At 44.9% G+C, this 25,069-nt stretch overlaps 1 protein-coding gene across 1 annotated transcript in view; it reads right to left on the bottom strand.

The window, feature by feature from the left end:
* Positions 1-10,373: 10,373 nt before the first annotated feature.
* The window catches only part of FLI1 (Fli-1 proto-oncogene, ETS transcription factor), a 146,124-nt gene continuing 131,428 nt past the window's right edge, over positions 10,374-25,069 (bottom strand). The window contains exons 6-9 of the mRNA XM_075327158.1: positions 20,427-20,492; positions 19,940-20,002; positions 19,303-19,350; positions 10,374-14,419 (exon numbers count right to left, since the gene is read on the bottom strand). Coding sequence (XP_075183273.1) covers positions 13,893-14,419; positions 19,303-19,350; positions 19,940-20,002; positions 20,427-20,492 — 704 coding nt within the window. The 3' untranslated portion in view covers positions 10,374-13,892. The remainder of the gene's footprint in view (positions 14,420-19,302; positions 19,351-19,939; positions 20,003-20,426; positions 20,493-25,069) is intronic.

Below are 25,069 nucleotides of genomic sequence, written 5' to 3'. Positions count from 1 at the left end.
ATACAGTGTGAGGTAATAACAAGTAACGTGAGGTGATGGCATACAGTGTGAGGTAATAACGAGTAACGTGAGGTGATGGCATACAGTGTGAGGTAATAACAAGTAACGTGAGGTGATGGCATACAGTGTGAGGTAATAACGAGTAACATGAGGTAATGGCATACAGTGTGAGGTAATAACGAGTAACATGAGGTAATGGCGTACAGTGTGAGGTAATAACGAGTAACGTGAGGTGATGGCATACAGTGTGAGGTAATAACAAGTAACGTGAGGTGATGGCATACAGTGTGAGGTAATAACGAGTAACATGAGGTAATGGCATACAGTGTGAGGTAATAACGAGTAATGTGAGGTGATGGCATACAGTGTGAGGTAATAACGAGTAATGTGAGGTGATGGCATACAGTGTGAGGTAATAACAAGTAACGTGAGGTAATGGCATACAGTGTGAGGTAATAACGAGTAACATGAGGTGATGGCATACAGTGTGAGGTAATAACAAGTAACGTGAGGTGATGGCATACAGTGTGAGGTAATAACGAGTAACGTGAGGTGATGGCATACAGTGTGAGGTAATAACGAGTAATGTGAGGTAATAGCATACAGTGTGAGGTAATAACAAGTAACGTGAGGTGATGGCATACAGTGTGAGGTAATAACGAGTAATGTGAGGTGATGGCATACAGTGTGAGGTAATAACGAGTAACGTGAGGTGATGGCGTACAGTGTGAGGTAATAACGAGTAACGTGAGGTAATGGCGTACAGTGTGAGGTAATAACGAGTAACGTGAGGTGATGGCATACAGTGTGAGGTAATAACGAGTAACATGAGGTGATGGCATACAGTGTGAGGTAATAACGAGTAACGTGAGGTGATGGCATACAGTGTGAGGTAATAACGAGTAATGTGAGGTGATGGCATACAGTGTGAGGTAATAACGAGTAACATGAGGTGATGGCATACAGTGTGAGGTAATAACGAGTAACGTGAGGTAATGGCATACAGTGTGAGGTAATAACGAGTAACGTGAGGTGATGGCATACAGTGTGAGGTAATAACGAGTAACATGAGGTGATGGCATACAGTGTGAGGTAATAACGAGTAACATGAGGTGATGGCATACAGTGTGAGGTAATAACGAGTAACATGAGGTGATGGCATACAGTGTGAGGTAATAACGAGTAACGTGAGGTGATGCATACAGTGTGAGGTAATAACGAGTAACGTGAGGTGATGCATACAGTGTGAGGTAATAACGAGTAACGTGAGGTGATGGCATACAGTGTGAGGTAATAACGAGTAACGTGAGGTGATGGCATACAGTGTGAGGTAATAACGAGTAACGTGAGGTGATGGCATACAGTGTGAGGTAATAACGAGTAACGTGAGGTGATGGCATACAGTGTGAGGTAATAACGAGTAATGTGAGGTGATGGCATACAGTGTGGGGTAATAACGAGTAACGTGAGGTGATGGCATACAGTGTGAGGTAATAACGAGTAACGTGAGGTGATGGCATACAGTGTGAGGTAATAACGAGTAACGTGAGGTGATGGCATACAGTGTGAGGTAATAACGAGTAACGTGAGGTGATGGCATACAGTGTGAGGTAATAACGAGTAACGTGAGGTGATGGCATACAGTGTGAGGTAATAACGAGTAACGTGAGGTGATGGCATACAGTGTGAGGTAATAACGAGTAACGTGAGGTGATGGCATACAGTGTGAGGTAATAACGAGTAACGTGAGGTGATGGCATACAGTGTGAGGTAATAACGAGTAACGTGAGGTGATGGCATACAGTGTGAGGTAATAACGAGTAACGTGAGGTGATGGCATACAGTGTGAGGTAATAACGAGTAACGTGAGGTGATGGCATACAGTGTGAGGTAATAACGAGTAACGTGAGGTGATGGCATACAGTGTGAGGTAATAACGAGTAACGTGAGGTGATGGCATACAGTGTGAGGTAATAACGAGTAACGTGAGGTGATGGCATACAGTGTGAGGTAATAACGAGTAACGTGAGGTGATGGCATACAGTGTGAGGTAATAACGAGTAATGTGAGGTGATGGCATACAGTGTGAGGTAATAACGAGTAACATGAGGTGATGGCATACAGTGTGAGGTAATAACGAGTAACGTGAGGTAATGGCATACAGTGTGAGGTAATAACGAGTAACGTGAGGTGATGGCATACAGTGTGAGGTAATAACGAGTAACATGAGGTGATGGCATACAGTGTGAGGTAATAACGAGTAACATGAGGTGATGGCATACAGTGTGAGGTAATAACGAGTAACATGAGGTGATGGCATACAGTGTGAGGTAATAACGAGTAACGTGAGGTGATGCATACAGTGTGAGGTAATAACGAGTAACGTGAGGTGATGCATACAGTGTGAGGTAATAACGAGTAACGTGAGGTGATGGCATACAGTGTGAGGTAATAACGAGTAACGTGAGGTGATGGCATACAGTGTGAGGTAATAACGAGTAACGTGAGGTGATGGCATACAGTGTGAGGTAATAACGAGTAATGTGAGGTGATGGCATACAGTGTGGGGTAATAACGAGTAACGTGAGGTGATGGCATACAGTGTGAGGTAATAACGAGTAACATGAGGTGATGGCATACAGTGTGAGGTAATAACGAGTAACGTGAGGTGATGGCATACAGTGTGAGGTAATAACGAGTAACGTGAGGTGATGGCATACAGTGTGAGGTAATAACGAGTAACGTGAGGTGATGGCATACAGTGTGAGGTAATAACGAGTAATGTGAGGTGATGGCATACAGTGTGAGGTAATAACGAGTAACGTGAGGTGATGGCATACAGTGTGAGGTAATAACGAGTAACGTGAGGTGATGGCATACAGTGTGAGGTAATAACGAGTAACGTGAGGTGATGGCATACAGTGTGAGGTAATAACGAGTAACGTGAGGTGATGGCATACAGTGTGAGGTAATAACGAGTAACGTGAGGTGATGGCATACAGTGTGAGGTAATAACGAGTAATGTGAGGTGATGGCATACAGTGTGAGGTAATAACGAGTAACGTGAGGTAATGGCATACAGTGTGAGGTAATAACGAGTAACATGAGGTGATGACATACAGTGTGAGGTAATAACGAGTAATGTGAGGTGATGGCATACAGTGTGAGGTAACGAGTAACGTGAGGTGATGGCATACAGTGTGAGGTAATAACGAGTAACGTGAGGTGATGGCATACAGTGTGAGGTAATAACGAGTAACGTGAGGTGATGGCATACAGTGTGAGGTAATAACGAGTAATGTGAGGTGATGGCATACAGTGTGAGGTAATAACGAGTAACGTGAGGTAATGGCATACAGTGTGAGGTAATAACGAGTAACGTGAGGTGATGGCATACAGTGTGAGGTAATAACGAGTAACATGAGGTGATGGCATACAGTGTGAGGTAATAACGAGTAACGTGAGGTGATGGCATACAGTGTGAGGTAATAACGAGTAACGTGAGGTAATAACATACAGTGTGAGGTAATAACGAGTAACGTGAGGTGATGGCATACAGTGTGAGGTAATAACGAGTAATGTGAGGTAATGGCATACAGTGTGAGGTAATAACGAGTAACGTGAGGTGATGGCATACAGTGTGAGGTAATGGCATACAGTGTGAGGTAATAACGAGTAACATGAGGTGATGACATACAGTGTGAGGTAATAACGAGTAACGTGAGGTGATGGCATACAGTGTGAGGTAATAACGAGTAACGTGAGGTGATGGCATACAGTGTGAGGTAATAACGAGAAACATGAGGTGATGGCATACAGTGTGAGGTAATAACGAGTAATGTGAGGTGATGGCATACAGTGTGGGGTAATAACGAGTAACGTGAGGTGATGGCATACAGTGTGAGGTAATAACAAGTAACGTGAGGTGATGGCATACAGTGTGAGGTAATAACGAGTAACATGAGGTGATGGCATACAGTGTGAGGTAATAACGAGTAACGTGAGGTGATGGCATACAGTGTGAGGTAATAACGAGTAATGTGAGGTGATGGCATACAGTGTGAGGTAATAACGAGTAACGTGAGGTGATGGCATACAGTGTGAGGTAATAACGAGTAATGTGAGGTGATGGCATACAGTGTGAGGTAATAACGAGTAATGTGAGGTGATGGCATACAGTGTGAGGTAATAACGAGTAACGTGAGGTGATGGCATACAGTGTGAGGTAATAACGAGTAACGTGAGGTGATGGCATACAGTGAGAGGTAATAACGAGTAACGTGAGGTGATGGCATACAGTGTGAGGTAATAACGAGTAACGTGAGGTGATGGCATACAGTGTGAGGTAATAACGAGTAATGTGAGGTGATGGCATACAGTGTGAGGTAATAACGAGTAACGTGAGGTAATGGCATACAGTGTGAGGTAACAACGAGTAACGTGAGGTGATGGCATACAGTGTGAGGTAATAACGAGTAATGTGAGGTGATGGCATACAGTGTGAGGTAACAACGAGTAACGTGAGGTGATGGCATACAGTGTGAGGTAATAACGAGTAACGTGAGGTGATGGCATACAGTGTGAGGTAATAACGAGTAATGTGAGGTGATGGCATACAGTGTGAGGTAATAACGAGTAACGTGAGGTGATGGCATACAGTGTGAGGTAATAACGAGTAACGTGAGGTGATGGCATACAGTGTGAGGTAATAACGAGTAACGTGAGGTAATGGCATACAGTGTGAGGTAATAACGAGTAACGTGAGGTGATGGCATACAGTGTGAGGTAATAACGAGTAACATGAGGTGATGGCATACAGTGTGAGGTAATAACGAGTAACGTGAGGTGATGGCATACAGTGTGAGGTAATAACGAGTAACGTGAGGTAATAACATACAGTGTGAGGTAATAACGAGTAACGTGAGGTGATGGCATACAGTGTGAGGTAATAACGAGTAATGTGAGGTAATGGCATACAGTGTGAGGTAATAACGAGTAACGTGAGGTGATGGCATACAGTGTGAGGTAATGGCATACAGTGTGAGGTAATAACGAGTAACATGAGGTGATGACATACAGTGTGAGGTAATAACGAGTAACGTGAGGTGATGGCATACAGTGTGAGGTAATAACGAGTAACGTGAGGTGATGGCATACAGTGTGAGGTAATAACGAGTAACGTGAGGTGATGGCATACAGTGTGAGGTAATAACGAGTAACGTGAGGTGATGGCATACAGTGTGAGGTAATAACGAGTAATGTGAGGTGATGGCATACAGTGTGGGGTAATAACGAGTAACGTGAGGTGATGGCATACAGTGTGAGGTAATAACGAGTAACATGAGGTGATGGCATACAGTGTGAGGTAATAACGAGTAACGTGAGGTGATGGCATACAGTGTGAGGTAATAACGAGTAACGTGAGGTGATGGCATACAGTGTGAGGTAATAACGAGTAACGTGAGGTGATGGCATACAGTGTGAGGTAATAACGAGTAATGTGAGGTGATGGCATACAGTGTGAGGTAATAACGAGTAATGTGAGGTGATGGCATACAGTGTGAGGTAATAACGAGTAACGTGAGGTGATGGCATACAGTGTGAGGTAATAACGAGTAACGTGAGGTGATGGCATACAGTGTGAGGTAATAACGAGTAACGTGAGGTGATGGCATACAGTGTGAGGTAATAACGAGTAACGTGAGGTGATGGCATACAGTGTGAGGTAATAACGAGTAACGTGAGGTGATGGCATACAGTGTGAGGTAATAACGAGTAATGTGAGGTGATGGCATACAGTGTGAGGTAATAACGAGTAACGTGAGGTAATGGCATACAGTGTGAGGTAACAACGAGTAACGTGAGGTGATGGCATACAGTGTGAGGTAATAACGAGTAATGTGAGGTGATGGCATACAGTGTGAGGTAACAACGAGTAACGTGAGGTGATGGCATACAGTGTGAGGTAATAACGAGTAACGTGAGGTGATGGCATACAGTGTGAGGTAATAACGAGTAATGTGAGGTGATGGCATACAGTGTGAGGTAATAACGAGTAATGTGAGGTGATGGCATACAGTGTGAGGTAATAACGAGTAACGTGAGGTGATGGCATACAGTGTGAGGTAATAACGAGTAACATGAGGTGATGGCATACAGTGTGAGGTAATAACGAGTAACGTGAGGTAATGGCATACAGTGTGAGGTAACAACGAGTAACGTGAGGTGATGGCATACAGTGTGAGGTAACAACGAGTAACGTGAGGTGATGGCATACAGTGTGAGGTAACAACGAGTAACGTGAGGTGATGGCATACAGTGTGAGGTAACAACGAGTAACGTGAGGTGATGGCATACAGTGTGAGGTAACAACGAGTAACGTGAGGTAATGGCATACAGTGTGAGGTAACAACGAGTAACGTGAGGTAATGGCATACAGTGTGAGTATACAGTGTAACATTTCTGCAGTCATTCCCCAGCGAAACCTATGGGTATAAAAAAATGCGGTGTGCACACTACGGTTTTTTTTATACCTGCGGATTTACTCGCAGAATTAATGAGCATGTCACTCCTTTTCTGCAGGTACCTGCGGTTTTTGCCATAGATAATGGTTAAAAAAATGCAGGGCAAAACGCAGGTGCGGTATTCTGCCAGAGGGTGCGGATTTTTCTTAAGAAAAGTCCATTTTCTAGTGCGCACATAGCCTTATGTGGATTTTGGAGCCGAGTTTTCGGTGTGAAGATCCTGTTGGAATCGGCTGATTCCTGCTGTCTAAACCAATGATTGCAGCCCGGTATATTTCTCTCTGAAACGCTGTGCAACACGATGAATTTTTCTTTCTGTAGATTGTGAGAATGCAGAGTGTAATTAATGACAGATCTCTTCCACTTTATGGTGGCTAGTAGCTTCTTACTGAACCCCGGTAATGGAGGCTGATGTCCAGCATTGTGGTCTGTGGTTTTATGCTGACTCTTTTATGGCCCTGTACACATAGTGTGCATGGGGCTCCTGTAGAGTTGTCTGATGAAGATGCAGGTGCCTTCTTTTTTTTTTTTGTGCTGTAGCAACAGAACAAAACTCATCTACAGATATGAAAATACTTTATTTTGTATCTTATTTTCAATGTAAAGAATAACAGATATCCATACAAAGATAAAAAGCCAAAATGTACAAAACGCTCAAAAAACAATAGAAAAATACCAGAAAACATCTGTACAAATTTCAAAATACAGTTCTGTAAGAAAACTAAAAAAACAATCCTGCATTTGTGTGACCGAGGTCTACTCGTTTAGTTTCTATGCTTTGTATATATCGTCCCAGCTAAGGGCGCCGCTTGTTTATCATGTGAAATCTAGGAAAATAATTCATAATTTATACAGTAAACTCGTCGTGTGATGCACGTGGCGGCTGCACCGACAAACGCTCAGCGTCTGTGAATCCGAGGAGGTGGGGGAAGGAAGGCACATCGGACACCACCCCCTTGGTTTAGTCCCACATGTTTGATAGCTTTTTATGTAAAGTCTGAGTATACGCAAGTAGAAAACATAGAACAATATAAAATACAGCGAAAATCTATCCGAGCAATAAACTCAACATCAAAAATTATATTTTCTATTGGTAAAAGGCCTGAATAAGACTCGGTGAAGAATGAATACTCGGCCATCACATTTAGTATGTTCAAGCTCCCATCTGAACTTTGTCTCCATTATTCACCTTATACATTTTACTCATATGGCTCCATTAATTCCACAGCGCTGCACAGAAATCATCATCACTGTCCCTATTGGGGCTCATGGACACAGGGAGAACATACAAACTCCTTATAGGTGTTGTCCTTGGTGGATTTAAACACAGGACTCCAGTGCTGCAAAGCACCAGTGCTAACTACTGAGCCACCATGCTGCTAACCACTGAGCCACCATGTTTTAACTACTGAGCCATTATGCTGCCCTGTATACAGTACAGAGCTAACTATGGAGCTACCGTGCTGCGCTGTATACAGTACAGTGGTAAACACTAAGCCACAATGCTGTCCTGTATACAGTGCAGTGTTAACCACTGAGCCAGAGTGCTTCCCTGTATAGAGTACAGTTCTAGCAACTGAGCCACGATGATGCCCTGTATACAATACAATGCTAACCACTGAGACACTGTAGTGCCCTATATATAGTACAGCGCTAACCATTGAACCACCGTGTTGCCCTGTATATAGTGCAATGCTAACCACTGAGCTTCGATGCTGCCCTGTATATAGTACATTGCTAACCACTGAGCCACCGTGCTTCCCTGTATACAGAACAGTGATAGCCACTGAGCCACCGTGCTGCCCAGTATGCAGTACAGTGATAACCATTGAGCCACCATGCTGCCCAGTATGCAGTACAGTGCTAACCACTGAGCCACCGTGCTGCCAAGCTATATCTCTATTTTTTTCCTGGCATTTATTTTCCTTCGTTGACCATTATGAAGTTATCAGCCTCGCCACTTCCTTTTCCCTTTTCTTATACAGGCTTTAGGGCTATTAAGTCATCAGTACTAGACACCAACCTAGTGAAATTGTGTAGTATATGGTGCATCGTGGGCGGTGACATAGAATAATTCCATATTTTTTATCTGTGTTCCCAATGTACAATATTTAGTTATCGCTGCAGTGAGGGTAGAGGCGTAATGAAATGAATGGAAAAGCCTGACATTGTGCGTCTTCTCTGTAGTGCCTCATTCAGATATCAGTGTTTCTTAGGCTAGGTTCACATTTCCGTTGTTTTGCATCAGTCACATGCGTTGCTTGACGCTTGTGACTGATGCGTTGTACAACGGATGACAAGAATTGGAATTCATTGTCATGAGAAAGCGAATTCCGTTGTAAAACGAGAGAGAGAGAATGATCAGCTGATTGTTCACAATAGCCAGCCGCCGGCTTTTGAGAGCGATCAGCTGATCTCCCAGCGGCCGGCTTTTGAGAGCGATCAGCTGATCTCCCAGCGGCCGGCTTTTGAGAGCGATCAGCTGATCTCCCAGCGGCCGGCTTTTGAGAGCGATCAGCTGATCCCCCGGCGGCCGGCTTTTGAGAGCGATCAGCTGATCTCCCAGCGGCCGGCTTTTGAGAGCGATCAGCTGATCTCCCAGCGGCCGGCTTTTCAGAGCGATCAGCTGATCTCCCGGCCGCCGGCTTTTGAGAGCGATCAGCTGATCTCCCGGCCGCCGGCTTTTGAGAGCGATCAGCTGATCTCCCGGCCGCCGGCTTTTGAGAGCAATCAGCTGATCTCCCGGCGGCCGGCTTTTGAGAGCGATCAGCTGATCTCCCGGATGCCGGCTTCTGAGAGCGATCAGCTGATCTCCCGGACGCCGGCTTTTGAGAGCGATCAGCTGATCTCCCGACCGCCGAGAGAGAGCATGCACAGCTAAATCAAAAGGATTCCGCTGCTCAAAAAACATTACATGCTGCGTTCCTGCCAGTCCTGATCAGTCGGGCGGCGGATGCAACGCAAGGGCATCAGTCACAATCTGCCGCTCATACAAGTCTATGGGAAACAACAGAATCCGCCAAACGGATTGCGTTATCAGAGCGGTGGATTGTGACTGATTATAAACAACGGAAATGTGAACCTAGCCTTACGTACGAGAAAAACAGACCGGGCAATGATTTTCATCAGAGTTTGCTCAGTGGCATCAGGGTTTTTTTTCACTAATGAGAATAAAAGCTGTTTCTCCACATCCACCTGTCAGTGAAGATCGGACAGCACCAGATGTCATTCGTACGCTGTCATATTTTTGCAGACTTAGTTTTTGATCAAAATCGCCAATCCAAGTTCAATATCTGGCGTCTCTGCGATTTTGCATAGACAACTCATTCTAAGGAAAAAATCTGACTGTCATAGGTGCAAGTGCTATCCATGAAGAAAACAGCACTCGTTTGTGAAAAACTGAGGTGTGACTGAGGCCTCACCAACAGCACGGAGATACCAGACTAACATCAGTACACACAGGTGTGACTGAGGCCTCACCAACAGCACGGAGATACCAGACTAACATCAGTACACACAGGTGTGACTGAGGCCTCACCAACAGCACGGAGATACCAGACTAACATCAGTACACACAGGTGTGACTGAGGCCTCACCAACAGCACGGAGATACCAGACTAACATCAGTACACACAGGTGTGACTGAGGTCTCACCAACAGCACGGAGATACCAGACTAACAGTACACACAGGTGTGACTGAGGCCTCACCAACAGCACAGAGATACCAGACTAACATCAGTACACACAGGTGTGAATGAGGCCTCACCAACAGCACGGAGATACCAGACTAACAGTACACACAGGTGTGACTGAGGCCTCACCAACAGCACGGAGATACCAGACTAACATCAGTACACACAGGTGTGACTGAGGCCTCACCAACAGCACGGAGATACCAGACTAACATCAGTACACACAGGTGTGACTGAGGCCTCACCAACAGCACGGAGATACCAGACTAACATCAGTACACACAGGTGTGACTGAGGTCTCACCAACAGCACGGAGATACCAGACTAACAGTACACACAGGTGTGACTGAGGCCTCACCAACAGCACAGAGATACCAGACTAACATCAGTACACACAGGTGTGAATGAGGCCTCACCAACAGCACGGAGATACCAGACTAACATCAGTACACACAACACCAACAGCACGGAGATACCAGACTAAGGCTAGGGCCCCACTTTGCGTTGTGCTACTTGCAGTTTTGAACGCACGTTTTGGGCTTAATTGATTTGACGAAAGTTGCCTTTTTCAGAAATTTAGTGCTTTAGTGTTTTCAGCGCTTTTACCTGCTTTTCTATCTGCGCTTTGATAGATGCGTTTTGTACATCAAGACACTGCTAAATAAAGTTTAAATAGTCAAACTCAATGAAAAAATTGGAAAAAAAGAAACAAATCTATATTTGAGTGAAAAATAATAGAAATAGATTAATTTAATGAAATTATAGCGCTAATATGATATTTAATGGAAAAATAGCATTATTTTAGGAAATTTCTTATTTTTAATTGTCGGACTATGTGTATGTGTAAAGGGACATATGAAATCATTATTTTGAAGTCCAAAACGCATGTTTTCTGCACCAAAAAAGCAGGTAAAATGCAGGAATTTTGAGGATTCTTGGTTTTTGCCATTTCTCATTGACTTCAATGTTATCAAAACGCACCCAAAATGGCAAAAACAATTGACATGCTGCTTCTTTGAACGCATGGTTTTTGCCACAAAATATGCAAATTTAAAGCAGCGTTTCAAAACGCAAAGTGGGGTCTAGAAATCCTCATTTTCCATAGACTTTGCTGTGAAATCAAAACGCATGCCTTTTGGCATGAAAAAGGTGCTTCCCAAAACGGACCTAAAAAGCACCTAAAACGCAGGTAAAAACGCAAAGTGGGGCCCTAGCCTAACATCAGTACACACAGGTGTGACTGAGGCCTCACCAACAGCACGGAGATACTAGACTAACATCAGTACACACAGGTGTGACTGAGACCTCACCAACAGCACAGAGATATCAGACTAACATCAGTACACACAGGTGTGAATGAGGCCTCACCAACAGCACAGAGATACCAGACTAACATCAGTACACACAGGTGTGAATGAGGCCTCACCAACAACACGGAGATACCAGACTAACATCAGTACACACAGGTGTGAATGAGGCCTCACCAACAGCACGGAGATACCAGATTAACATCAGTACACACAGGTGGGACTGAGGCCTCACCAACAGCATGGAGATACCAGACTAACATCAGTACACACAGGTGTGACTGAGGCTTCACCAACAGTATGGAGATACCAGACTAACATCAGTACACACAGGTGGGACTGAGGCCTCACCAACAGCACGGAGATACCAGACTAACATCAAGACACACAGGTGGGACTGAGGCCTCACCAACAGTATGGAGATACCAGACTAACATCAGTGCACACAGGTGTGACTGAGGCCTCATCAATAGCACGGGATATACCAGACTAACATCAGTACACAGGTGTGAAATGTTCTGTGGCCTAGGACAGCAATTTTCTGAATAAAGTCCAATATTGGGAAAATCCCATAGTGTCTCTGATTTTAATTTCTTCAGGTAATGTTTCGCCACTATTTCATCCTATTGTACAGTATATCATGTGACCGCATATGCTTTACAATAAAATCAGTATTTACAAAGTTGCCCCTATACGCATTGATTGTCCTACATGACATATACAGATGATCGCGCACCTGTGTATACCACGTCCTATTTTTTCCTCTCTGGTTCGTGTCCTGCAGGCTTGTGCTTAATAACATGACCCAATCTTATTACATGTGTACAGTAATCCCTCTTTGATTTTTCTGCAATGTCTTCTGACAAACCCATCCTGAGCTCTGCGCCCTGTGCACAAAATCAAGGGGACTTCCGGGGTGAATCCAGGCAATATAAACACATTGTAATCCTACTCAAAATAAGACAAGCTGCATCATTTAGTGATATAAACCCTATTTTTACTGTGTGTATTCACCCAATTCTTTGAATACAGCCTGCAGTGTAAAGAATGGAGGCCGTCATTACTGCATTTAAACAATTCCACAGTCATTATGTTTATAGAAAAAGCATAAAAATCGTGTAAACTTCACATATGTAATAGTGTGTGCGTTTAGTTGTACATATGGTTGTCATGGCAGCACTAAGAATGTGGCATTAACAACCAGAGTAAAGCCTCCATTCTTTACACTGCAGGCTGCATGCAGAAAGCGAGAGGACACGGCCAGGTTTATTTTGCAGTGACTTATCATATTCTATAATTCCTGTATTTGCAGAATGCATTAGAATACCAGATTATCCTACACAAAGGGTTGTCTGAAAAGTTATAGCAGTTTGGCCAAATGTGACAGAGTATTGACCTGTTCCATTCCCGCCAGCCTTTCTTCCTGCCTTGCAGTGATCCGCGTACATCCACGATACCACATGAGCCAATCACTGGCGGGGCAGTCTGCTGCCATACATAGTAGGAAAATGATTGGCGATCACAAGGGTGTACCTGATGTCACTGCAAGAGGGAAGGCCGCAATGGTGGGTGCGGACTGTTCCGGCTCCATCACTAGTGGACGCACACAGCAGAGGGCCCCTGTGCAAGGACAATATATCGGCTTTTTCAGTCTAATATCTCATCATAATGCCCAATTCCACCTGCTTTGGAGTAGAAATGGGCCCCTTACCTCTTGGGCCTCTATGTGGCTGCACAGGTTTCACCAATAATATGTCCGCCTCTGGCCTCCATAGAGGTGAAGCACTGAATAGGCGAGTATTGGTCAGTTTCTTACATTTCCTGGAAGTAGCCACATTTTTGTAAACCCTGGACGAGCCATTTAATCTAATTTTAAACCTGTCTTCTAAGTGTGAGCCACATAGTCTATGGTGGCCAGTGAGATGAGCAACCTTCTACATGTCTGTCTGCAGTTAACATTATATGGGGAACCTGGATTTCATGTAGGGCAATAAGCCCACTAACATTGCTGCAATTCCAGTTAGTTCAGAAGCTGTTCCATATCGCCGTCCAGTGCGTCTCTTTACAACAAAAAGTTCATGAATGCTTAGGAAAAGAAGTAAGTCTAATGCAGATCATTGTCGGGGATTGATGCTATGTGCGGCTCGCACCGCTTCCATATCACATCCCTGGGTTCAAGCACTTCGTCTTGCTTTCCCTGGCAAGGACACACTTGAATTAATACTGGCTCATAAAGACCTGGGAAGGCTGAGAAGGGAGATTAATACTGATATGGCGCAGAGTTCAGTCTTTAAGGACACTTTTTACCTCCTCCTCCCCAAATGAGATGTATTTCATCAAAGCCACCATGTCACGCTGTGGACCGAGTCTAGTAGAAGCCCAGGTGCGGCTGTACGTGGGTATTGGGGTGTCGGGGAACATTTGGATTAGGGTATAGGTTTGCATTTGGTGAACTCCAGTAAGATGAGGTTGCACCAAAGAAGCCAGAAGACGTGACCGGCATCGATGAGGGGTGTGAAGGGACAAAGTTAACCTTCTGCGGGTGAGTGTGGTAGGTTGGCATGTACGAGAACTCTGATGGGTATTTGTAGACAGATGTCTCAGTGGGATGAGGCTGCAGCGCTTGAGCAATGCCGTGAAAGTCAAATTTGTAAGCGTAGCGCTTCCCATGGACTTTGGTCATAATGTTTTTGTCGTAGTAATATCTCAGTGCCCGGCTCAACTTGTCATAGTTCATGTTGGGTTTGCTTTTCCTTTCACCCCATCTCCGCGCTACCTCATCCGGATCTGTCATCTTAAATTCTCCATTTGTGCCCTCCCAGGTGATGCAGCTAGCGTTGGCACTGTCCGACAGCAACTCGAGGAGAAACTGCCACAGCTGGATCTGACCACTCCCTGAAAGAAATGGAAGGTACGCTCATCAGTAAGGTGGTAAATTACAGAACTGCCCTATACAGGTCAGTAAAGATCAGTCACATTAATAATATAATGACTGGGTTAGTCATCAGGAATATCGTACAAACTATCTGACAAGACAAAGGGGTCTGAGAACCAAACCATTGTTTTATTTCCTTCAAAAAGTATAAAATAAAAAGAGGCCTTAGTTATTAGTTTGGTAATGTTCAATAGCTGGCACCCCCAATCATCAGCCAGCAGAGGTCCAACTGAAGCTCGACGTACGGAGCAAGAACACAGCTCTGTACACAATGCAGTTGCTTATCTCAGGTATTGTCGCTCTGCTCCTATTCAATTCTGTAGGAACTGTAGTACAGTATCCACGGTCTCTACACTGTGTTCAGAGCTGTGATGTCATGGCCTCTACACTGTGTTCAGAGCTGTGATGTCACGGCCCCTACACTGTGTTCAGAGCTGTGATGTCACGGCCTCTACACTGTGTTCAGAGCTGTGATGTCACGGTCTCTACACTGTGTTCAGAGCTGTGATGTCACGGCCTCTACACTATGTTCAGAGCTGTGATGTCACGGCCTCTACACTGTGTTCAGAGCTGTGATGTCACGGCCCCTACACTATGTTCAGAGCTGTGATGTCACGGCCTCTACACTGTGTTCAGAGCTGTGATGTCACGGCCTCTACACTGTGTTCAGAGCTGTGATGTCACGGTCTCTACACTGTGTTCAGAGCTGTGATGTCACGGCCCCTACACTGTGTTCAGAGCTGTGATGTCACGGCCCCTACACTGTGTTCAGAGCTGTGATGTCACGGCCCCTACACTGTGTTCAGAGCTGTGATGTCACGGCCCCTACACTGTGTTCAGAGCTGTGATGTCACGGCCCCTACACTGTGTTCAGAGCTGTGATGTCACGGCCCCTACACTGTGTTCAGAGCTGTGATGTCACGGCCCCTACACTGTGTTCAGAGCTGTGATGTCACGGTCTCTACACTGTGTTCAGAGCTGTGATGTCACGGCCTCTACACTGTGTTCAGAGCTGTGATGTCACGGCCTCTACACTGTGTTCAGAGCTGTGATGTCACGGCCCCTACACTGTGTTCAGAGCTGTGATGTCACGGCCTCTACACTGTGTTCAGAGCTGTGATGTCACGGCCTCTACACTGTGTTCAGAGCTGTGATGTCACGGCCTCTACACTGTGTTCAGAGCTGTGATGTCACGGCCCCTACACTGTGTTCAGAGCTGTGATGTCACGGCCTCTACACTGTGTTCAGAGCTGTGATGTCACGGCCTCTACACTGTGTTCAGAGCTGTGATGTCACGGCCTCTACACTGTGTTCAGAGCTGTGATGTCACGGCCTCTACACTGTGTTCAGAGCTGTGATGTCACGGCCTCTACACTGTGTTCAGAGCTGTGATGTCACGGCCCCTACACTGTGTTCAGAGCTGTGATGTCACGGCCTCTACACTGTGTTCAGAGCTGTGATGTCACGGCCTCTACACTGTGTTCAGAGCTGTGATGTCACGGCCTCTGCACTGTGTTCAGAGCTGTGATGTCACGGCCCCTACACTGTGTTCAGAGCTGTGATGTCACGGCCTCTACACTGTGTTCAGAGCTGTGATGTCACGGCCTCTACACTGTGTTCAGAGCTGTGATGTCACGGCCTCTACACTGTGTTCAGAGCTGTGATGTCACGGCCCCTACACTGTGTTCAGAGCTGTGATGTCACGGCCTCTACACTGTGTTCAGAGCTGTGATGTCACGGCCTCTACACTGTGTTCAGAGCTGTGATGTCACGGCCTCTACACTGTGTTCAGAGCTGTGATGTCACGGCCTCTACACTGTGTTCAGAGCTGTGATGTCACGGCCTCTACACTGTGTTCAGAGCTGTGATGTCACGGCCTCTACACTGTGTTCAGAGCTGTGATGTCACGGCCCCTACACTGTGTTCAGAGCTGTGATGTCACGGCCCCTACACTGTGTTCAGAGCTGTGATGTCACGGCCTCTACACTGTGTTCAGAGCTGTGATGTCACGGCCTCTACACTGTGTTCAGAGCTGTGATGTCACGGCCCCTACACTGTGTTCAGAGCTGTGATGTCACGGCCTCTACACTGTGTTCAGAGCTGTGATGTCACGGCCTCTACACTGTGTTCAGAGCTGTGATGTCACGGCCTCTACACTGTGTTCAGAGCTGTGATGTCACGGCCCCTACACTGTGTTCAGAGCTGTGATGTCACGGCCCCTACACTGTGTTCAGAGCTGTGATGTCACGGCCCCTACACTGTGTTCAGAGCTGTGATGTCACGGCCCCTACACTGTGTTCAGAGCTGTGATGTCATGGCCTCTACACTGTGTTCAGAGCTGTGATGTCACGGCCCCTACACTGTGTTCAGAGCTGTGATGTCACGGCCTCTACACTGTGTTCAGAGCTGTGATGTCACGGCCCCTACACTGTGTTCAGAGCTGTGATGTCACGGCCTCTACACTGTGTTCAGAGCTGTGATGTCACGGCCCCTACACTGTGTTCAGAGCTGTGATGTCACGGCCTCTACACTGTGTTCAGAGCTGTGATGTCACGGCCTCTACACTGTGTTCAGAGCTGTGATGTCACGGCCTCTACACTGTGTTCAGAGCTGTGATGTCACGGCCCCTACACTGTGTTCAGAGCTGTGATGTCACGGCCCCTACACTGTGTTCAGAGCTGTGATGTCACGGCCTCTACACTGTGTTCAGAGCTGTGATGTCACGGCCCCTACACTGTGTTCAGAGCTGTGATGTCACGGCCTCTACACTGTGTGCTTCTGGCTGCGGGACCTGGTGAGAGCTGATCATAAGTGCAAGGTTTTAGACTAGCTCCACACTGATATTATTTACAGTGCCTTGCGAAAGTATTCGGCCCCTTGAATTTTTCAACCTTTTCCCACATTTCAGGCTCAAACATAAAGATAAAATGTGAATGTTCTGGTGAAGAATCAACAACAAGTGACACAATTGTGAAGAGGAAGGAAATTTATTGCTTATTTTCAACTTTTTAAAAAAATAAATAACTGACAAGTGGCGTGCAATATTATTCATCCCCGTTACTTTCAGTGCAGCAAACTCACTCCAGAAGTTGATTGAGGATCTGTGAATGATGCAATGTTGTCCTAAATGACTGATGATGATAAATATAAGCCCCTGTGTGTAATCAAGTCTCCGTATAATGCCCCTGCTCTGTGATAGGCTCAGGGTTCTGTGTAAAAGCACATCATGAAGACCAAGGAACACAACAGGCAGGTCCATGATACTGTTGTGGAGAATTACTAGGTCTGTTGATGATTTTTTACTATAGTTTCTGGCCTATGTGTTAATAGTCAGTGCATCCATACGCCTAGAGAAAGGAATATATATATATATATATATATATATATAAAAAAAATGCAGTTACAAAATTCAACAAATTTGGGGGGTCTCTGGCTAAACGCCCCAGGTTTACAACCAAGAAGTCTGTTGTTGGAATTTGTTTGATTCCATGTGTTAAAATAATTCTTATATTTCCTCTATATAAGATCTGAGGTTTATGTGTACATTTGCTGGGTTGTGATCAAACGTTTCACAGGTTTGGACTTTGAGTAAGTCAATGCCATTTCTTTTGAGGTCGATATAAACGCAAAAAAGATGGACTCAGGTTTACTAATGACATGTATTGTGGCACTGTTTTCCGGGCTCTACGTGGGGGGGTTGTGTTGAAGCTTATAATTATTGTGATAAATGTTTAAGGTAAAATATTCAATAACAAATGCGTTGGTTTTTTTTATAAAAAAAGAAGAGGTAAAAGTTTTGTGGATTTGTCTGTATCACTGTTTTAATAATACATTATTTCATGTCCACGTTGTAAACCTTTTCTATAGGCGCCTTTGGGACAAATCTTATTTGTGGACGCTGCATTTATACGGTTTCTGATACTTGGTGCTTTTCATGGTTCTGTGTACACATTTTTTCTAAGAAAATTTCTATAAATTACCTATTGCAACCTTAGTAATGCTGCTGGGACAAATGTGCTCACTAGGGGGCAGTGTAAGGTTTTGCAGAATCCAGCTGGAGACTTGATGACGTGCGTGTAATGGAAATGTATCACAGAGATGCAGGTGAAAAACTGAAATTACGGATCATGAATGGTTAGAGCAAAAGCTGTCGCCCTGTGTACGGTGATTTGGGGTGTGATTTTGGCAGCAGGGGAATGTTCTGCCTGAACCATACAGTTGTATTCAAGAGGCTCAGATTATTATACTTGTAATAGGAGTCCCTTGTACTGTATGTTCTGCAGCTCTAGAAATGATCACAATCCAACACTTGATTCCAGCCTAGATCTGTGATATGACGTGGACCCTCGCTATATCAGAAGCAACAAGGGAATTAGGGCTCGTGCACACGATCAGCGTTTACAGCGTTGTGGACGCAGCATGCTTCAGCTGCATCAATGCACTGCGATGTGCAGTACAAGCACCGTGGATGGCATTTCTAGAAACCCCGTGCCCACTGCGCTTGTTTTTCCAGCTGCAAACACTGACCTGCAGGGCAGCTTTCCAAGCCTCAGCATGTCAATTGTTCGCTGCGGAGTCGCATGTGTCCTTCATAGGGAGAACACAAGTGAGAGACCGCAGCTCCCCGAACCCTGATCATGGGTACGAGCAGCTGCAGTCTCCTGCGGAGGAGTCTCACGGCCCGCTGAGTCCTGATCGTGTGCACGTACACTTACCCTCATTAGTCAATTTGTGGTCATGGTTTAGTTAAGGTTTACCTATTTTTATTTATTGTGGGTGTTACATCTGAGAATGTTTCTGATGTAGTAAATACTGACTGGGGAGTGCACTAATGTAATCTCACCTGGATTAGCCAACCTGCTGCTTGTGGGACCCAGGATTTGATAGGGATCTGGAAGAAAGAACAGGTATATTAATCCACACCAGCAACCCTTCTCCTAAAAACATGTCAGATGGACTCACTAATAAGTGACCAGCATAGGAATCGTCAGATGATTTCTATACGCTAAGTGATGTCTGGTTGTGGACATAAACATTGTAACGAGAATCTGTCATCAGGTTTATGCTTTCCAATCTGACTAGACCGTAACATAGGGACAGAGACCCTGATTACAGAAAGCCCTGTTTTCTGAGCTGCGGCTGTGCTAGTCCTCTCAGTGCTGGATAGATAGTCCAGATAGAAGTCCTGGATTACAGGGAGCTCATCATTAAGGGGCTAGCAGCTATGCAAATCAGATCCATTCAGTCCAGAAGGTGTAGATGCTATAGTCTCAAGTCAAGGTGCCCTGGTCTTATAAGCCTTATTGTTTTCCATAGGAACATCACAAGCCGTGCCCCAGCGAGTTCAGTAAAGCTATGTAGGGTAGGGATAATGTAGGTCTGGACAGGAGCAATGACAGGTAGCGATAAGTCCAGAATACATGGTAAGAATGTGTATGCTACTCTTTTATTTTTGACTATCTCTCTTTCTGTATTATTACCTGGTTGTGGGCGTTGCTGCTCTGCAGTCTTGTTCACATTTTGGGAGCCTCCAACAGGGGGACCTGTGAAATAACACATAAATTAGAGTATTAAAATGTGGGAAAGTGACAAGGAAGGTCTATGTTTAACTGGGTTTTCTGGGACTTTGGTATCGATGGCCCATTTGTGCATGGATGACTCTGTGCTTTGTAAACAATGTAGAGGGTCTTGCAATGATCTGATGATAGATGTGGGTGCTTCAAGTTGACGAGATAGATCATCAGTGACAAACTTCTGGAAAACCCCCTTTAAAACAGCTCAGTGTCCTGAACAATCAGCTGAGATCTGCTCTGGAAACGGCCGTGCTTTGGCAATTTACGTAGTGAACACCGCTGCTCAATGTTAGTGTCAAGTACTGCAGATCAGCTCTTATTCACGTGCTGTGGGAATGCTGAGGACAGGTCATCAGTATACAAGTCCGGGAACACCCTTTTAAGGTCCACTTACTTTTCGTGACAGAAGAATTGACGTTATTTCCCCAGCCAGATCTCCGGATGGTATCGTAGGAAGGATCTGTTGGAAGTGATAAATGCTGATTAGACAACTTTGCAGGATTAGGCAGTGCTTATGGATAGTATATTTTATACATTTACAATCAGCTTAAATGCATTTTATAGATTCTACAAACTTTCAGTACCAAGATCCAACCACAAAGCTTTAGAATATCAATAATAATGTTTATTTCTATAGCACCAACATATTCCTCAGCAATTCACAATTCAGAACATGAATAGATTAAAATGTATCTGCTTAACACACAAAAGTGGGCAAACTTCAACTTCATGTCCTTAACCCCTGACTGACCAGACGCTGGCCATCTTTGAGGTGTAAAAAATAGTTCTTAACAATGAAGCAGTATGTTACAAAATGCAATCTCTTTTACTATATCTATTTTGAGACTCCCGATACATGCTGGATGTGAGTTCTGTGCGTTTCTCCCAGTAATATAGGCTGGATGTGACATCAATATGTCCCTCCCAGTAATATAGGCTGGATGTGACATCAGTGTGTCTCTCCCAGTAATATAGGCTGGATGTGACATCAGTGTGTCTCTCCCAGTAATATAGGCTGGATGTGACATCAGTGTGTCTCTCTGGGATATAGGCTAGATGTGAGTTCTGTGTGTTTCTCCCAGTAAAATAGGCTGGATGTGACATCAGTGTGTCTCTCTGGGATATAGGCTGGATGTGAGTTCTGTGTGTTTCTCCCAGTAATATAGGCTGGATGTGAGTTCTGTGTGTTTCTCCCAGTAATATAGGCTGGATGTGAGTTCTGTGTGTTTCTCCCAGTAATATAGGCTGGATGTGAGTTCTGTGTGTTTCTCCCAGTAATATAGGATGGATGTGACATCAGTGTGTCTCTCCCAGTAATATAGGCTGGATGTGAGTTCTGTGTGTTTCTCCCAGTAATATAGGCTGGATGTGAGTTCTGTGTGTTTCTCCCAGTAATATAGGCTGGATGTGAGTTCTGTGTGTTTCTCCCAGTAATATAGGCTGGATGTGAGTTCTGTGTGTTTCTCCCAGTAATATAGGCTGGATGTGAGTTCTGTGTGTTTCTCCCAGTAATATAGGATGGATGTGACATCAGTGTGTCTCTCCCAGTAATATAGGCTGGATGTGAGTTCTGTGTGTTTCTCCCAGTAATATAGGCTGGATGTGAGTTCTGTGTGTTTCTCCCAGTAATATAGGCTGGATGTGAGGAGTTCTGTGTGTTTCTCCCAGTAATATAGGCTGGATGTGAGTTCTGTGTGTTTCTCCCAGTAATATAGGATGGATGTGACATCAGTGTGTCTCTCCCAGTAACATAGGCTGGATGTGACATCAGTGTGTGTCTCCCAGTAATATAGGCTGGATGTGAGGTCTGTGTGTCTCTCCCAGTAACATAGGCTGGATGTGACATCAGTGTGTGTCTCCCAGTAATATAGGCCGGATGTGAGGTCTGTGTGTCTCTCCCAGTAACATAGGCTGGATGTGAGCTCTGTGCGTTTCTCCCAGTAATATAGGCTGGATGTGAGTTCTGTGTGTTTCTCCCAGTAATATAGGCTGGATGTGAGGTCTGTGTATTTCTCCCAGTAATATAGGCTGGATGTGAGCTCTGTGCGTTTCTCCCAGTAATATAGGCTGGATGTGAGTTCTGTGTGTCTCTCCCAGTAATATAGGCTGGATGTGAGCTCTGTGTGTTTCTCCCAGTAATATAGGCTGGATGTGAGCTCTGTGTGTTTCTCCCAGTAATATAGGCTGGATGTGACATCAGTGTGTCTCTCTGGGATATAGGCTAGATGTGAGTTCTGTGTGTTTCTCCCAGTAATGTAGGCTAGATGTGAGCTCTGTGCGTTTCTCCCAGTAATATAGGCTGGATGTGACATCAGTGTGTCTTTCTGGGATATTGGCTGGATGTGAGTTCTGTGTGTTTCTCCCAGTAATATAGGATGGATGTGACATCAGTGTGTCTCTCCCAGTAACATAGGCTGGATGTGACATCAGTGTGTGTCTCCCAGTAATATAGGCCGGATGTGAGGTCTGTGTGTCTCTCCCAGTAACATAGGCTGGATGTGAGCTCTGTGCGTTTCTCCCAGTAATATAGGCTGGATGTGAGTTCTGTGTGTTTCTCCCAGTAATATAGGCTGGATGTGAGGTCTGTGTATTTCTCCCAGTAATATAGGCTGGATGTGAGCTCTGTGCGTTTCTCCCAGTAATATAGGCTGGATGTGAGTTCTGTGTGTCTCTCCCAGTAATATAGGCTGGATGTGAGCTCTGTGTGTTTCTCCCAGTAATATAGGCTGGATGTGAGCTCTGTGTGTTTCTCCCAGTAATATAGGCTGGATGTGACATCAGTGTGTCTCTCTGGGATATAGGCTAGATGTGAGTTCTGTGTGTTTCTCCCAGTAATGTAGGCTAGATGTGAGCTCTGTGCGTTTCTCCCAGTAATATAGGCTGGATGTGACATCAGTGTGTCTCTCCCAGTAATATAGGCTGGATGTTGTGCATCACTTTTTTCCGCCGTGGAGCAGTGACAGTGAGCTGCATCTTTCTGGTGACCAGACTGTACGGTAGTAAGTGTTCTCCATGGCTAGGGACTGACGACATAGACTAATGTCTTTAAAGTATGTCTGATTTCCACAATAGACTCTTTTATCCAGAAATGAGTTAGTTAATGTGGACGGAAAGTTGCCAGAGTATACTGGAGATGCGATGCCAAGGACTCAGACACCACCCACGTAAATAGCGAGTGTTTTAAGAAAATAAGGTTTTAGCCTGACACAGCCAGGGAAGGCGGCCAGATTCAGTGGAAAAGGCAGCTTCTAGTGTCTGCATGGAGAAACGTGCCGCGCACAGGAGAGATGTGGGATTTTACCTCTCCCCGGAAGCGTTACATTTTCCATGAACAGAAATTTCAGATGCCTTGTCATCTGTTTCTAATTCCTGGAAGTGTGTAAGATTATGTTTCCATGAGATAGGATTGAAATACAGCGGTCTGCACCGGAGCAGAGGCCTTGTTTCTGAGGCCCCTTTGCACAGGCGAGGGTTGAGTCCATTCTGTTTGTGACCAACAGATGGTACTACATGTTAAATTCTTTCTTTTTGGAGGTCCTGAACCTAAACTCCCCACTTATCTGATTGTATTATTTGGAACGTATTATTTTTTGGGATGGGGGATGGTTGGGGCTCAGTAAAATACTTTTCTTTGTGGCACTATAATCTCTGGAGGTGTTGAAAAGTGACAATGATGCCTGCTTGTGGATATAACACATTTATAGATTTAAAGGGAAAACGTCTCTTCAGTCTGTATGAGATAGATGACTACCAGAATATTACTGTACAATGTACAGTGTACATATGTCATTTTCACCAGTGTATTGTATAATGCAGACCTGAGCAATGGGCTTGTGGCAGAGAGATCGCTTATTCTGTAAAGCCACAGCCACCACCAACTGCAGACTTTTATCTGACACTGATTGCATGTAGTATCCAGACGTCCAGGAGCATGCGTCCAATAAATGGATGTGCTGTCATGGTATGTGCACACCACGTCTTTTACACGCTGGTGTAACAATGAGTTCTTGAGGCATTTTCTTCGGTGTTTTGTTAGTTGTTTTTTCAGCACCTTTCTTTTTATTATGTATGTATGTGTGCATGTATATATATATATGTGTGTGTGTGTGTGTGTGTGTATATATATATATATATAATGTGTGTGTATGTATGTATGTATGTGTGTGTGTGTATATACATACATATACATACATATACATATATATATATATATATATATATATAATTAATGTATGTATATGTATGTATGTATACACACACACACACACACACTATATATATATATATATATATAATCATTGAGCAGCCACCAAACAGCTGAACAAACTCTAAACAACTCAACATACGCACAGCAAGTCCTCGTGACATTGCAATGCATGTTGTTTCTCTTTAGCACTTTTTTTTGCGTTTTTTCAGACTCTAGAAACAGTCATCATGTGACAAACTGCATATCCACTTGAGTAGTCATGACCAAACAGTAACTATTCGTGTTCAGATTATTCATAACAAATCCCAAAGTATTAAGGCCCCGTTACATGCAACGACATCGCTAACGAGATGTCGCTGGGATCACGGAATTCGTGACGCACATCCGGCCTCGTTAGCGACGTTGTTGCGTGTGACACTTACGAGCGACGGCTAACGATCCCAAATACTCACCAAATCATTGATTGTTGACACGTCGTTCATTTTCAAAGTACCGTTGCTCGTTTGGGACGCAGGTTGTTCATCGTTCATGAGGTAGCACACATTGCTACGTGTGATACCCTGGGAACGGCGAACAACAGCGTACCTGCGTCCTCCGGCAACGAGGTGGGAGTGACGTTCATGCGGCTGCTCTCCGCCCCTCTGCTTCTATTGGTGGCCTACTGTGTGACGTCGCTGTGACGACGCATGAACCTCCCCCTTAAAAAAAGAGGTTGTTCACCGGCCACAGCGACGTCGTTAGGAAGGTAAGTTCGTCTGACGCGTACCGGCGATATTGTTCGCCATGGGCAGCGATTTGCCCGTGACGCACGAACGACAGGGGCAGGTGCG

This window comes from Anomaloglossus baeobatrachus, chromosome 11 (genome assembly GCF_048569485.1).
Source record: "Anomaloglossus baeobatrachus isolate aAnoBae1 chromosome 11, aAnoBae1.hap1, whole genome shotgun sequence".
NCBI classification, from domain to species: Eukaryota; Metazoa; Chordata; class Amphibia; order Anura; family Aromobatidae; genus Anomaloglossus; species Anomaloglossus baeobatrachus.
Note: the sequence above shows the minus strand (reverse complement) of the source record. Positions and strands in the feature narration are given on the sequence as shown.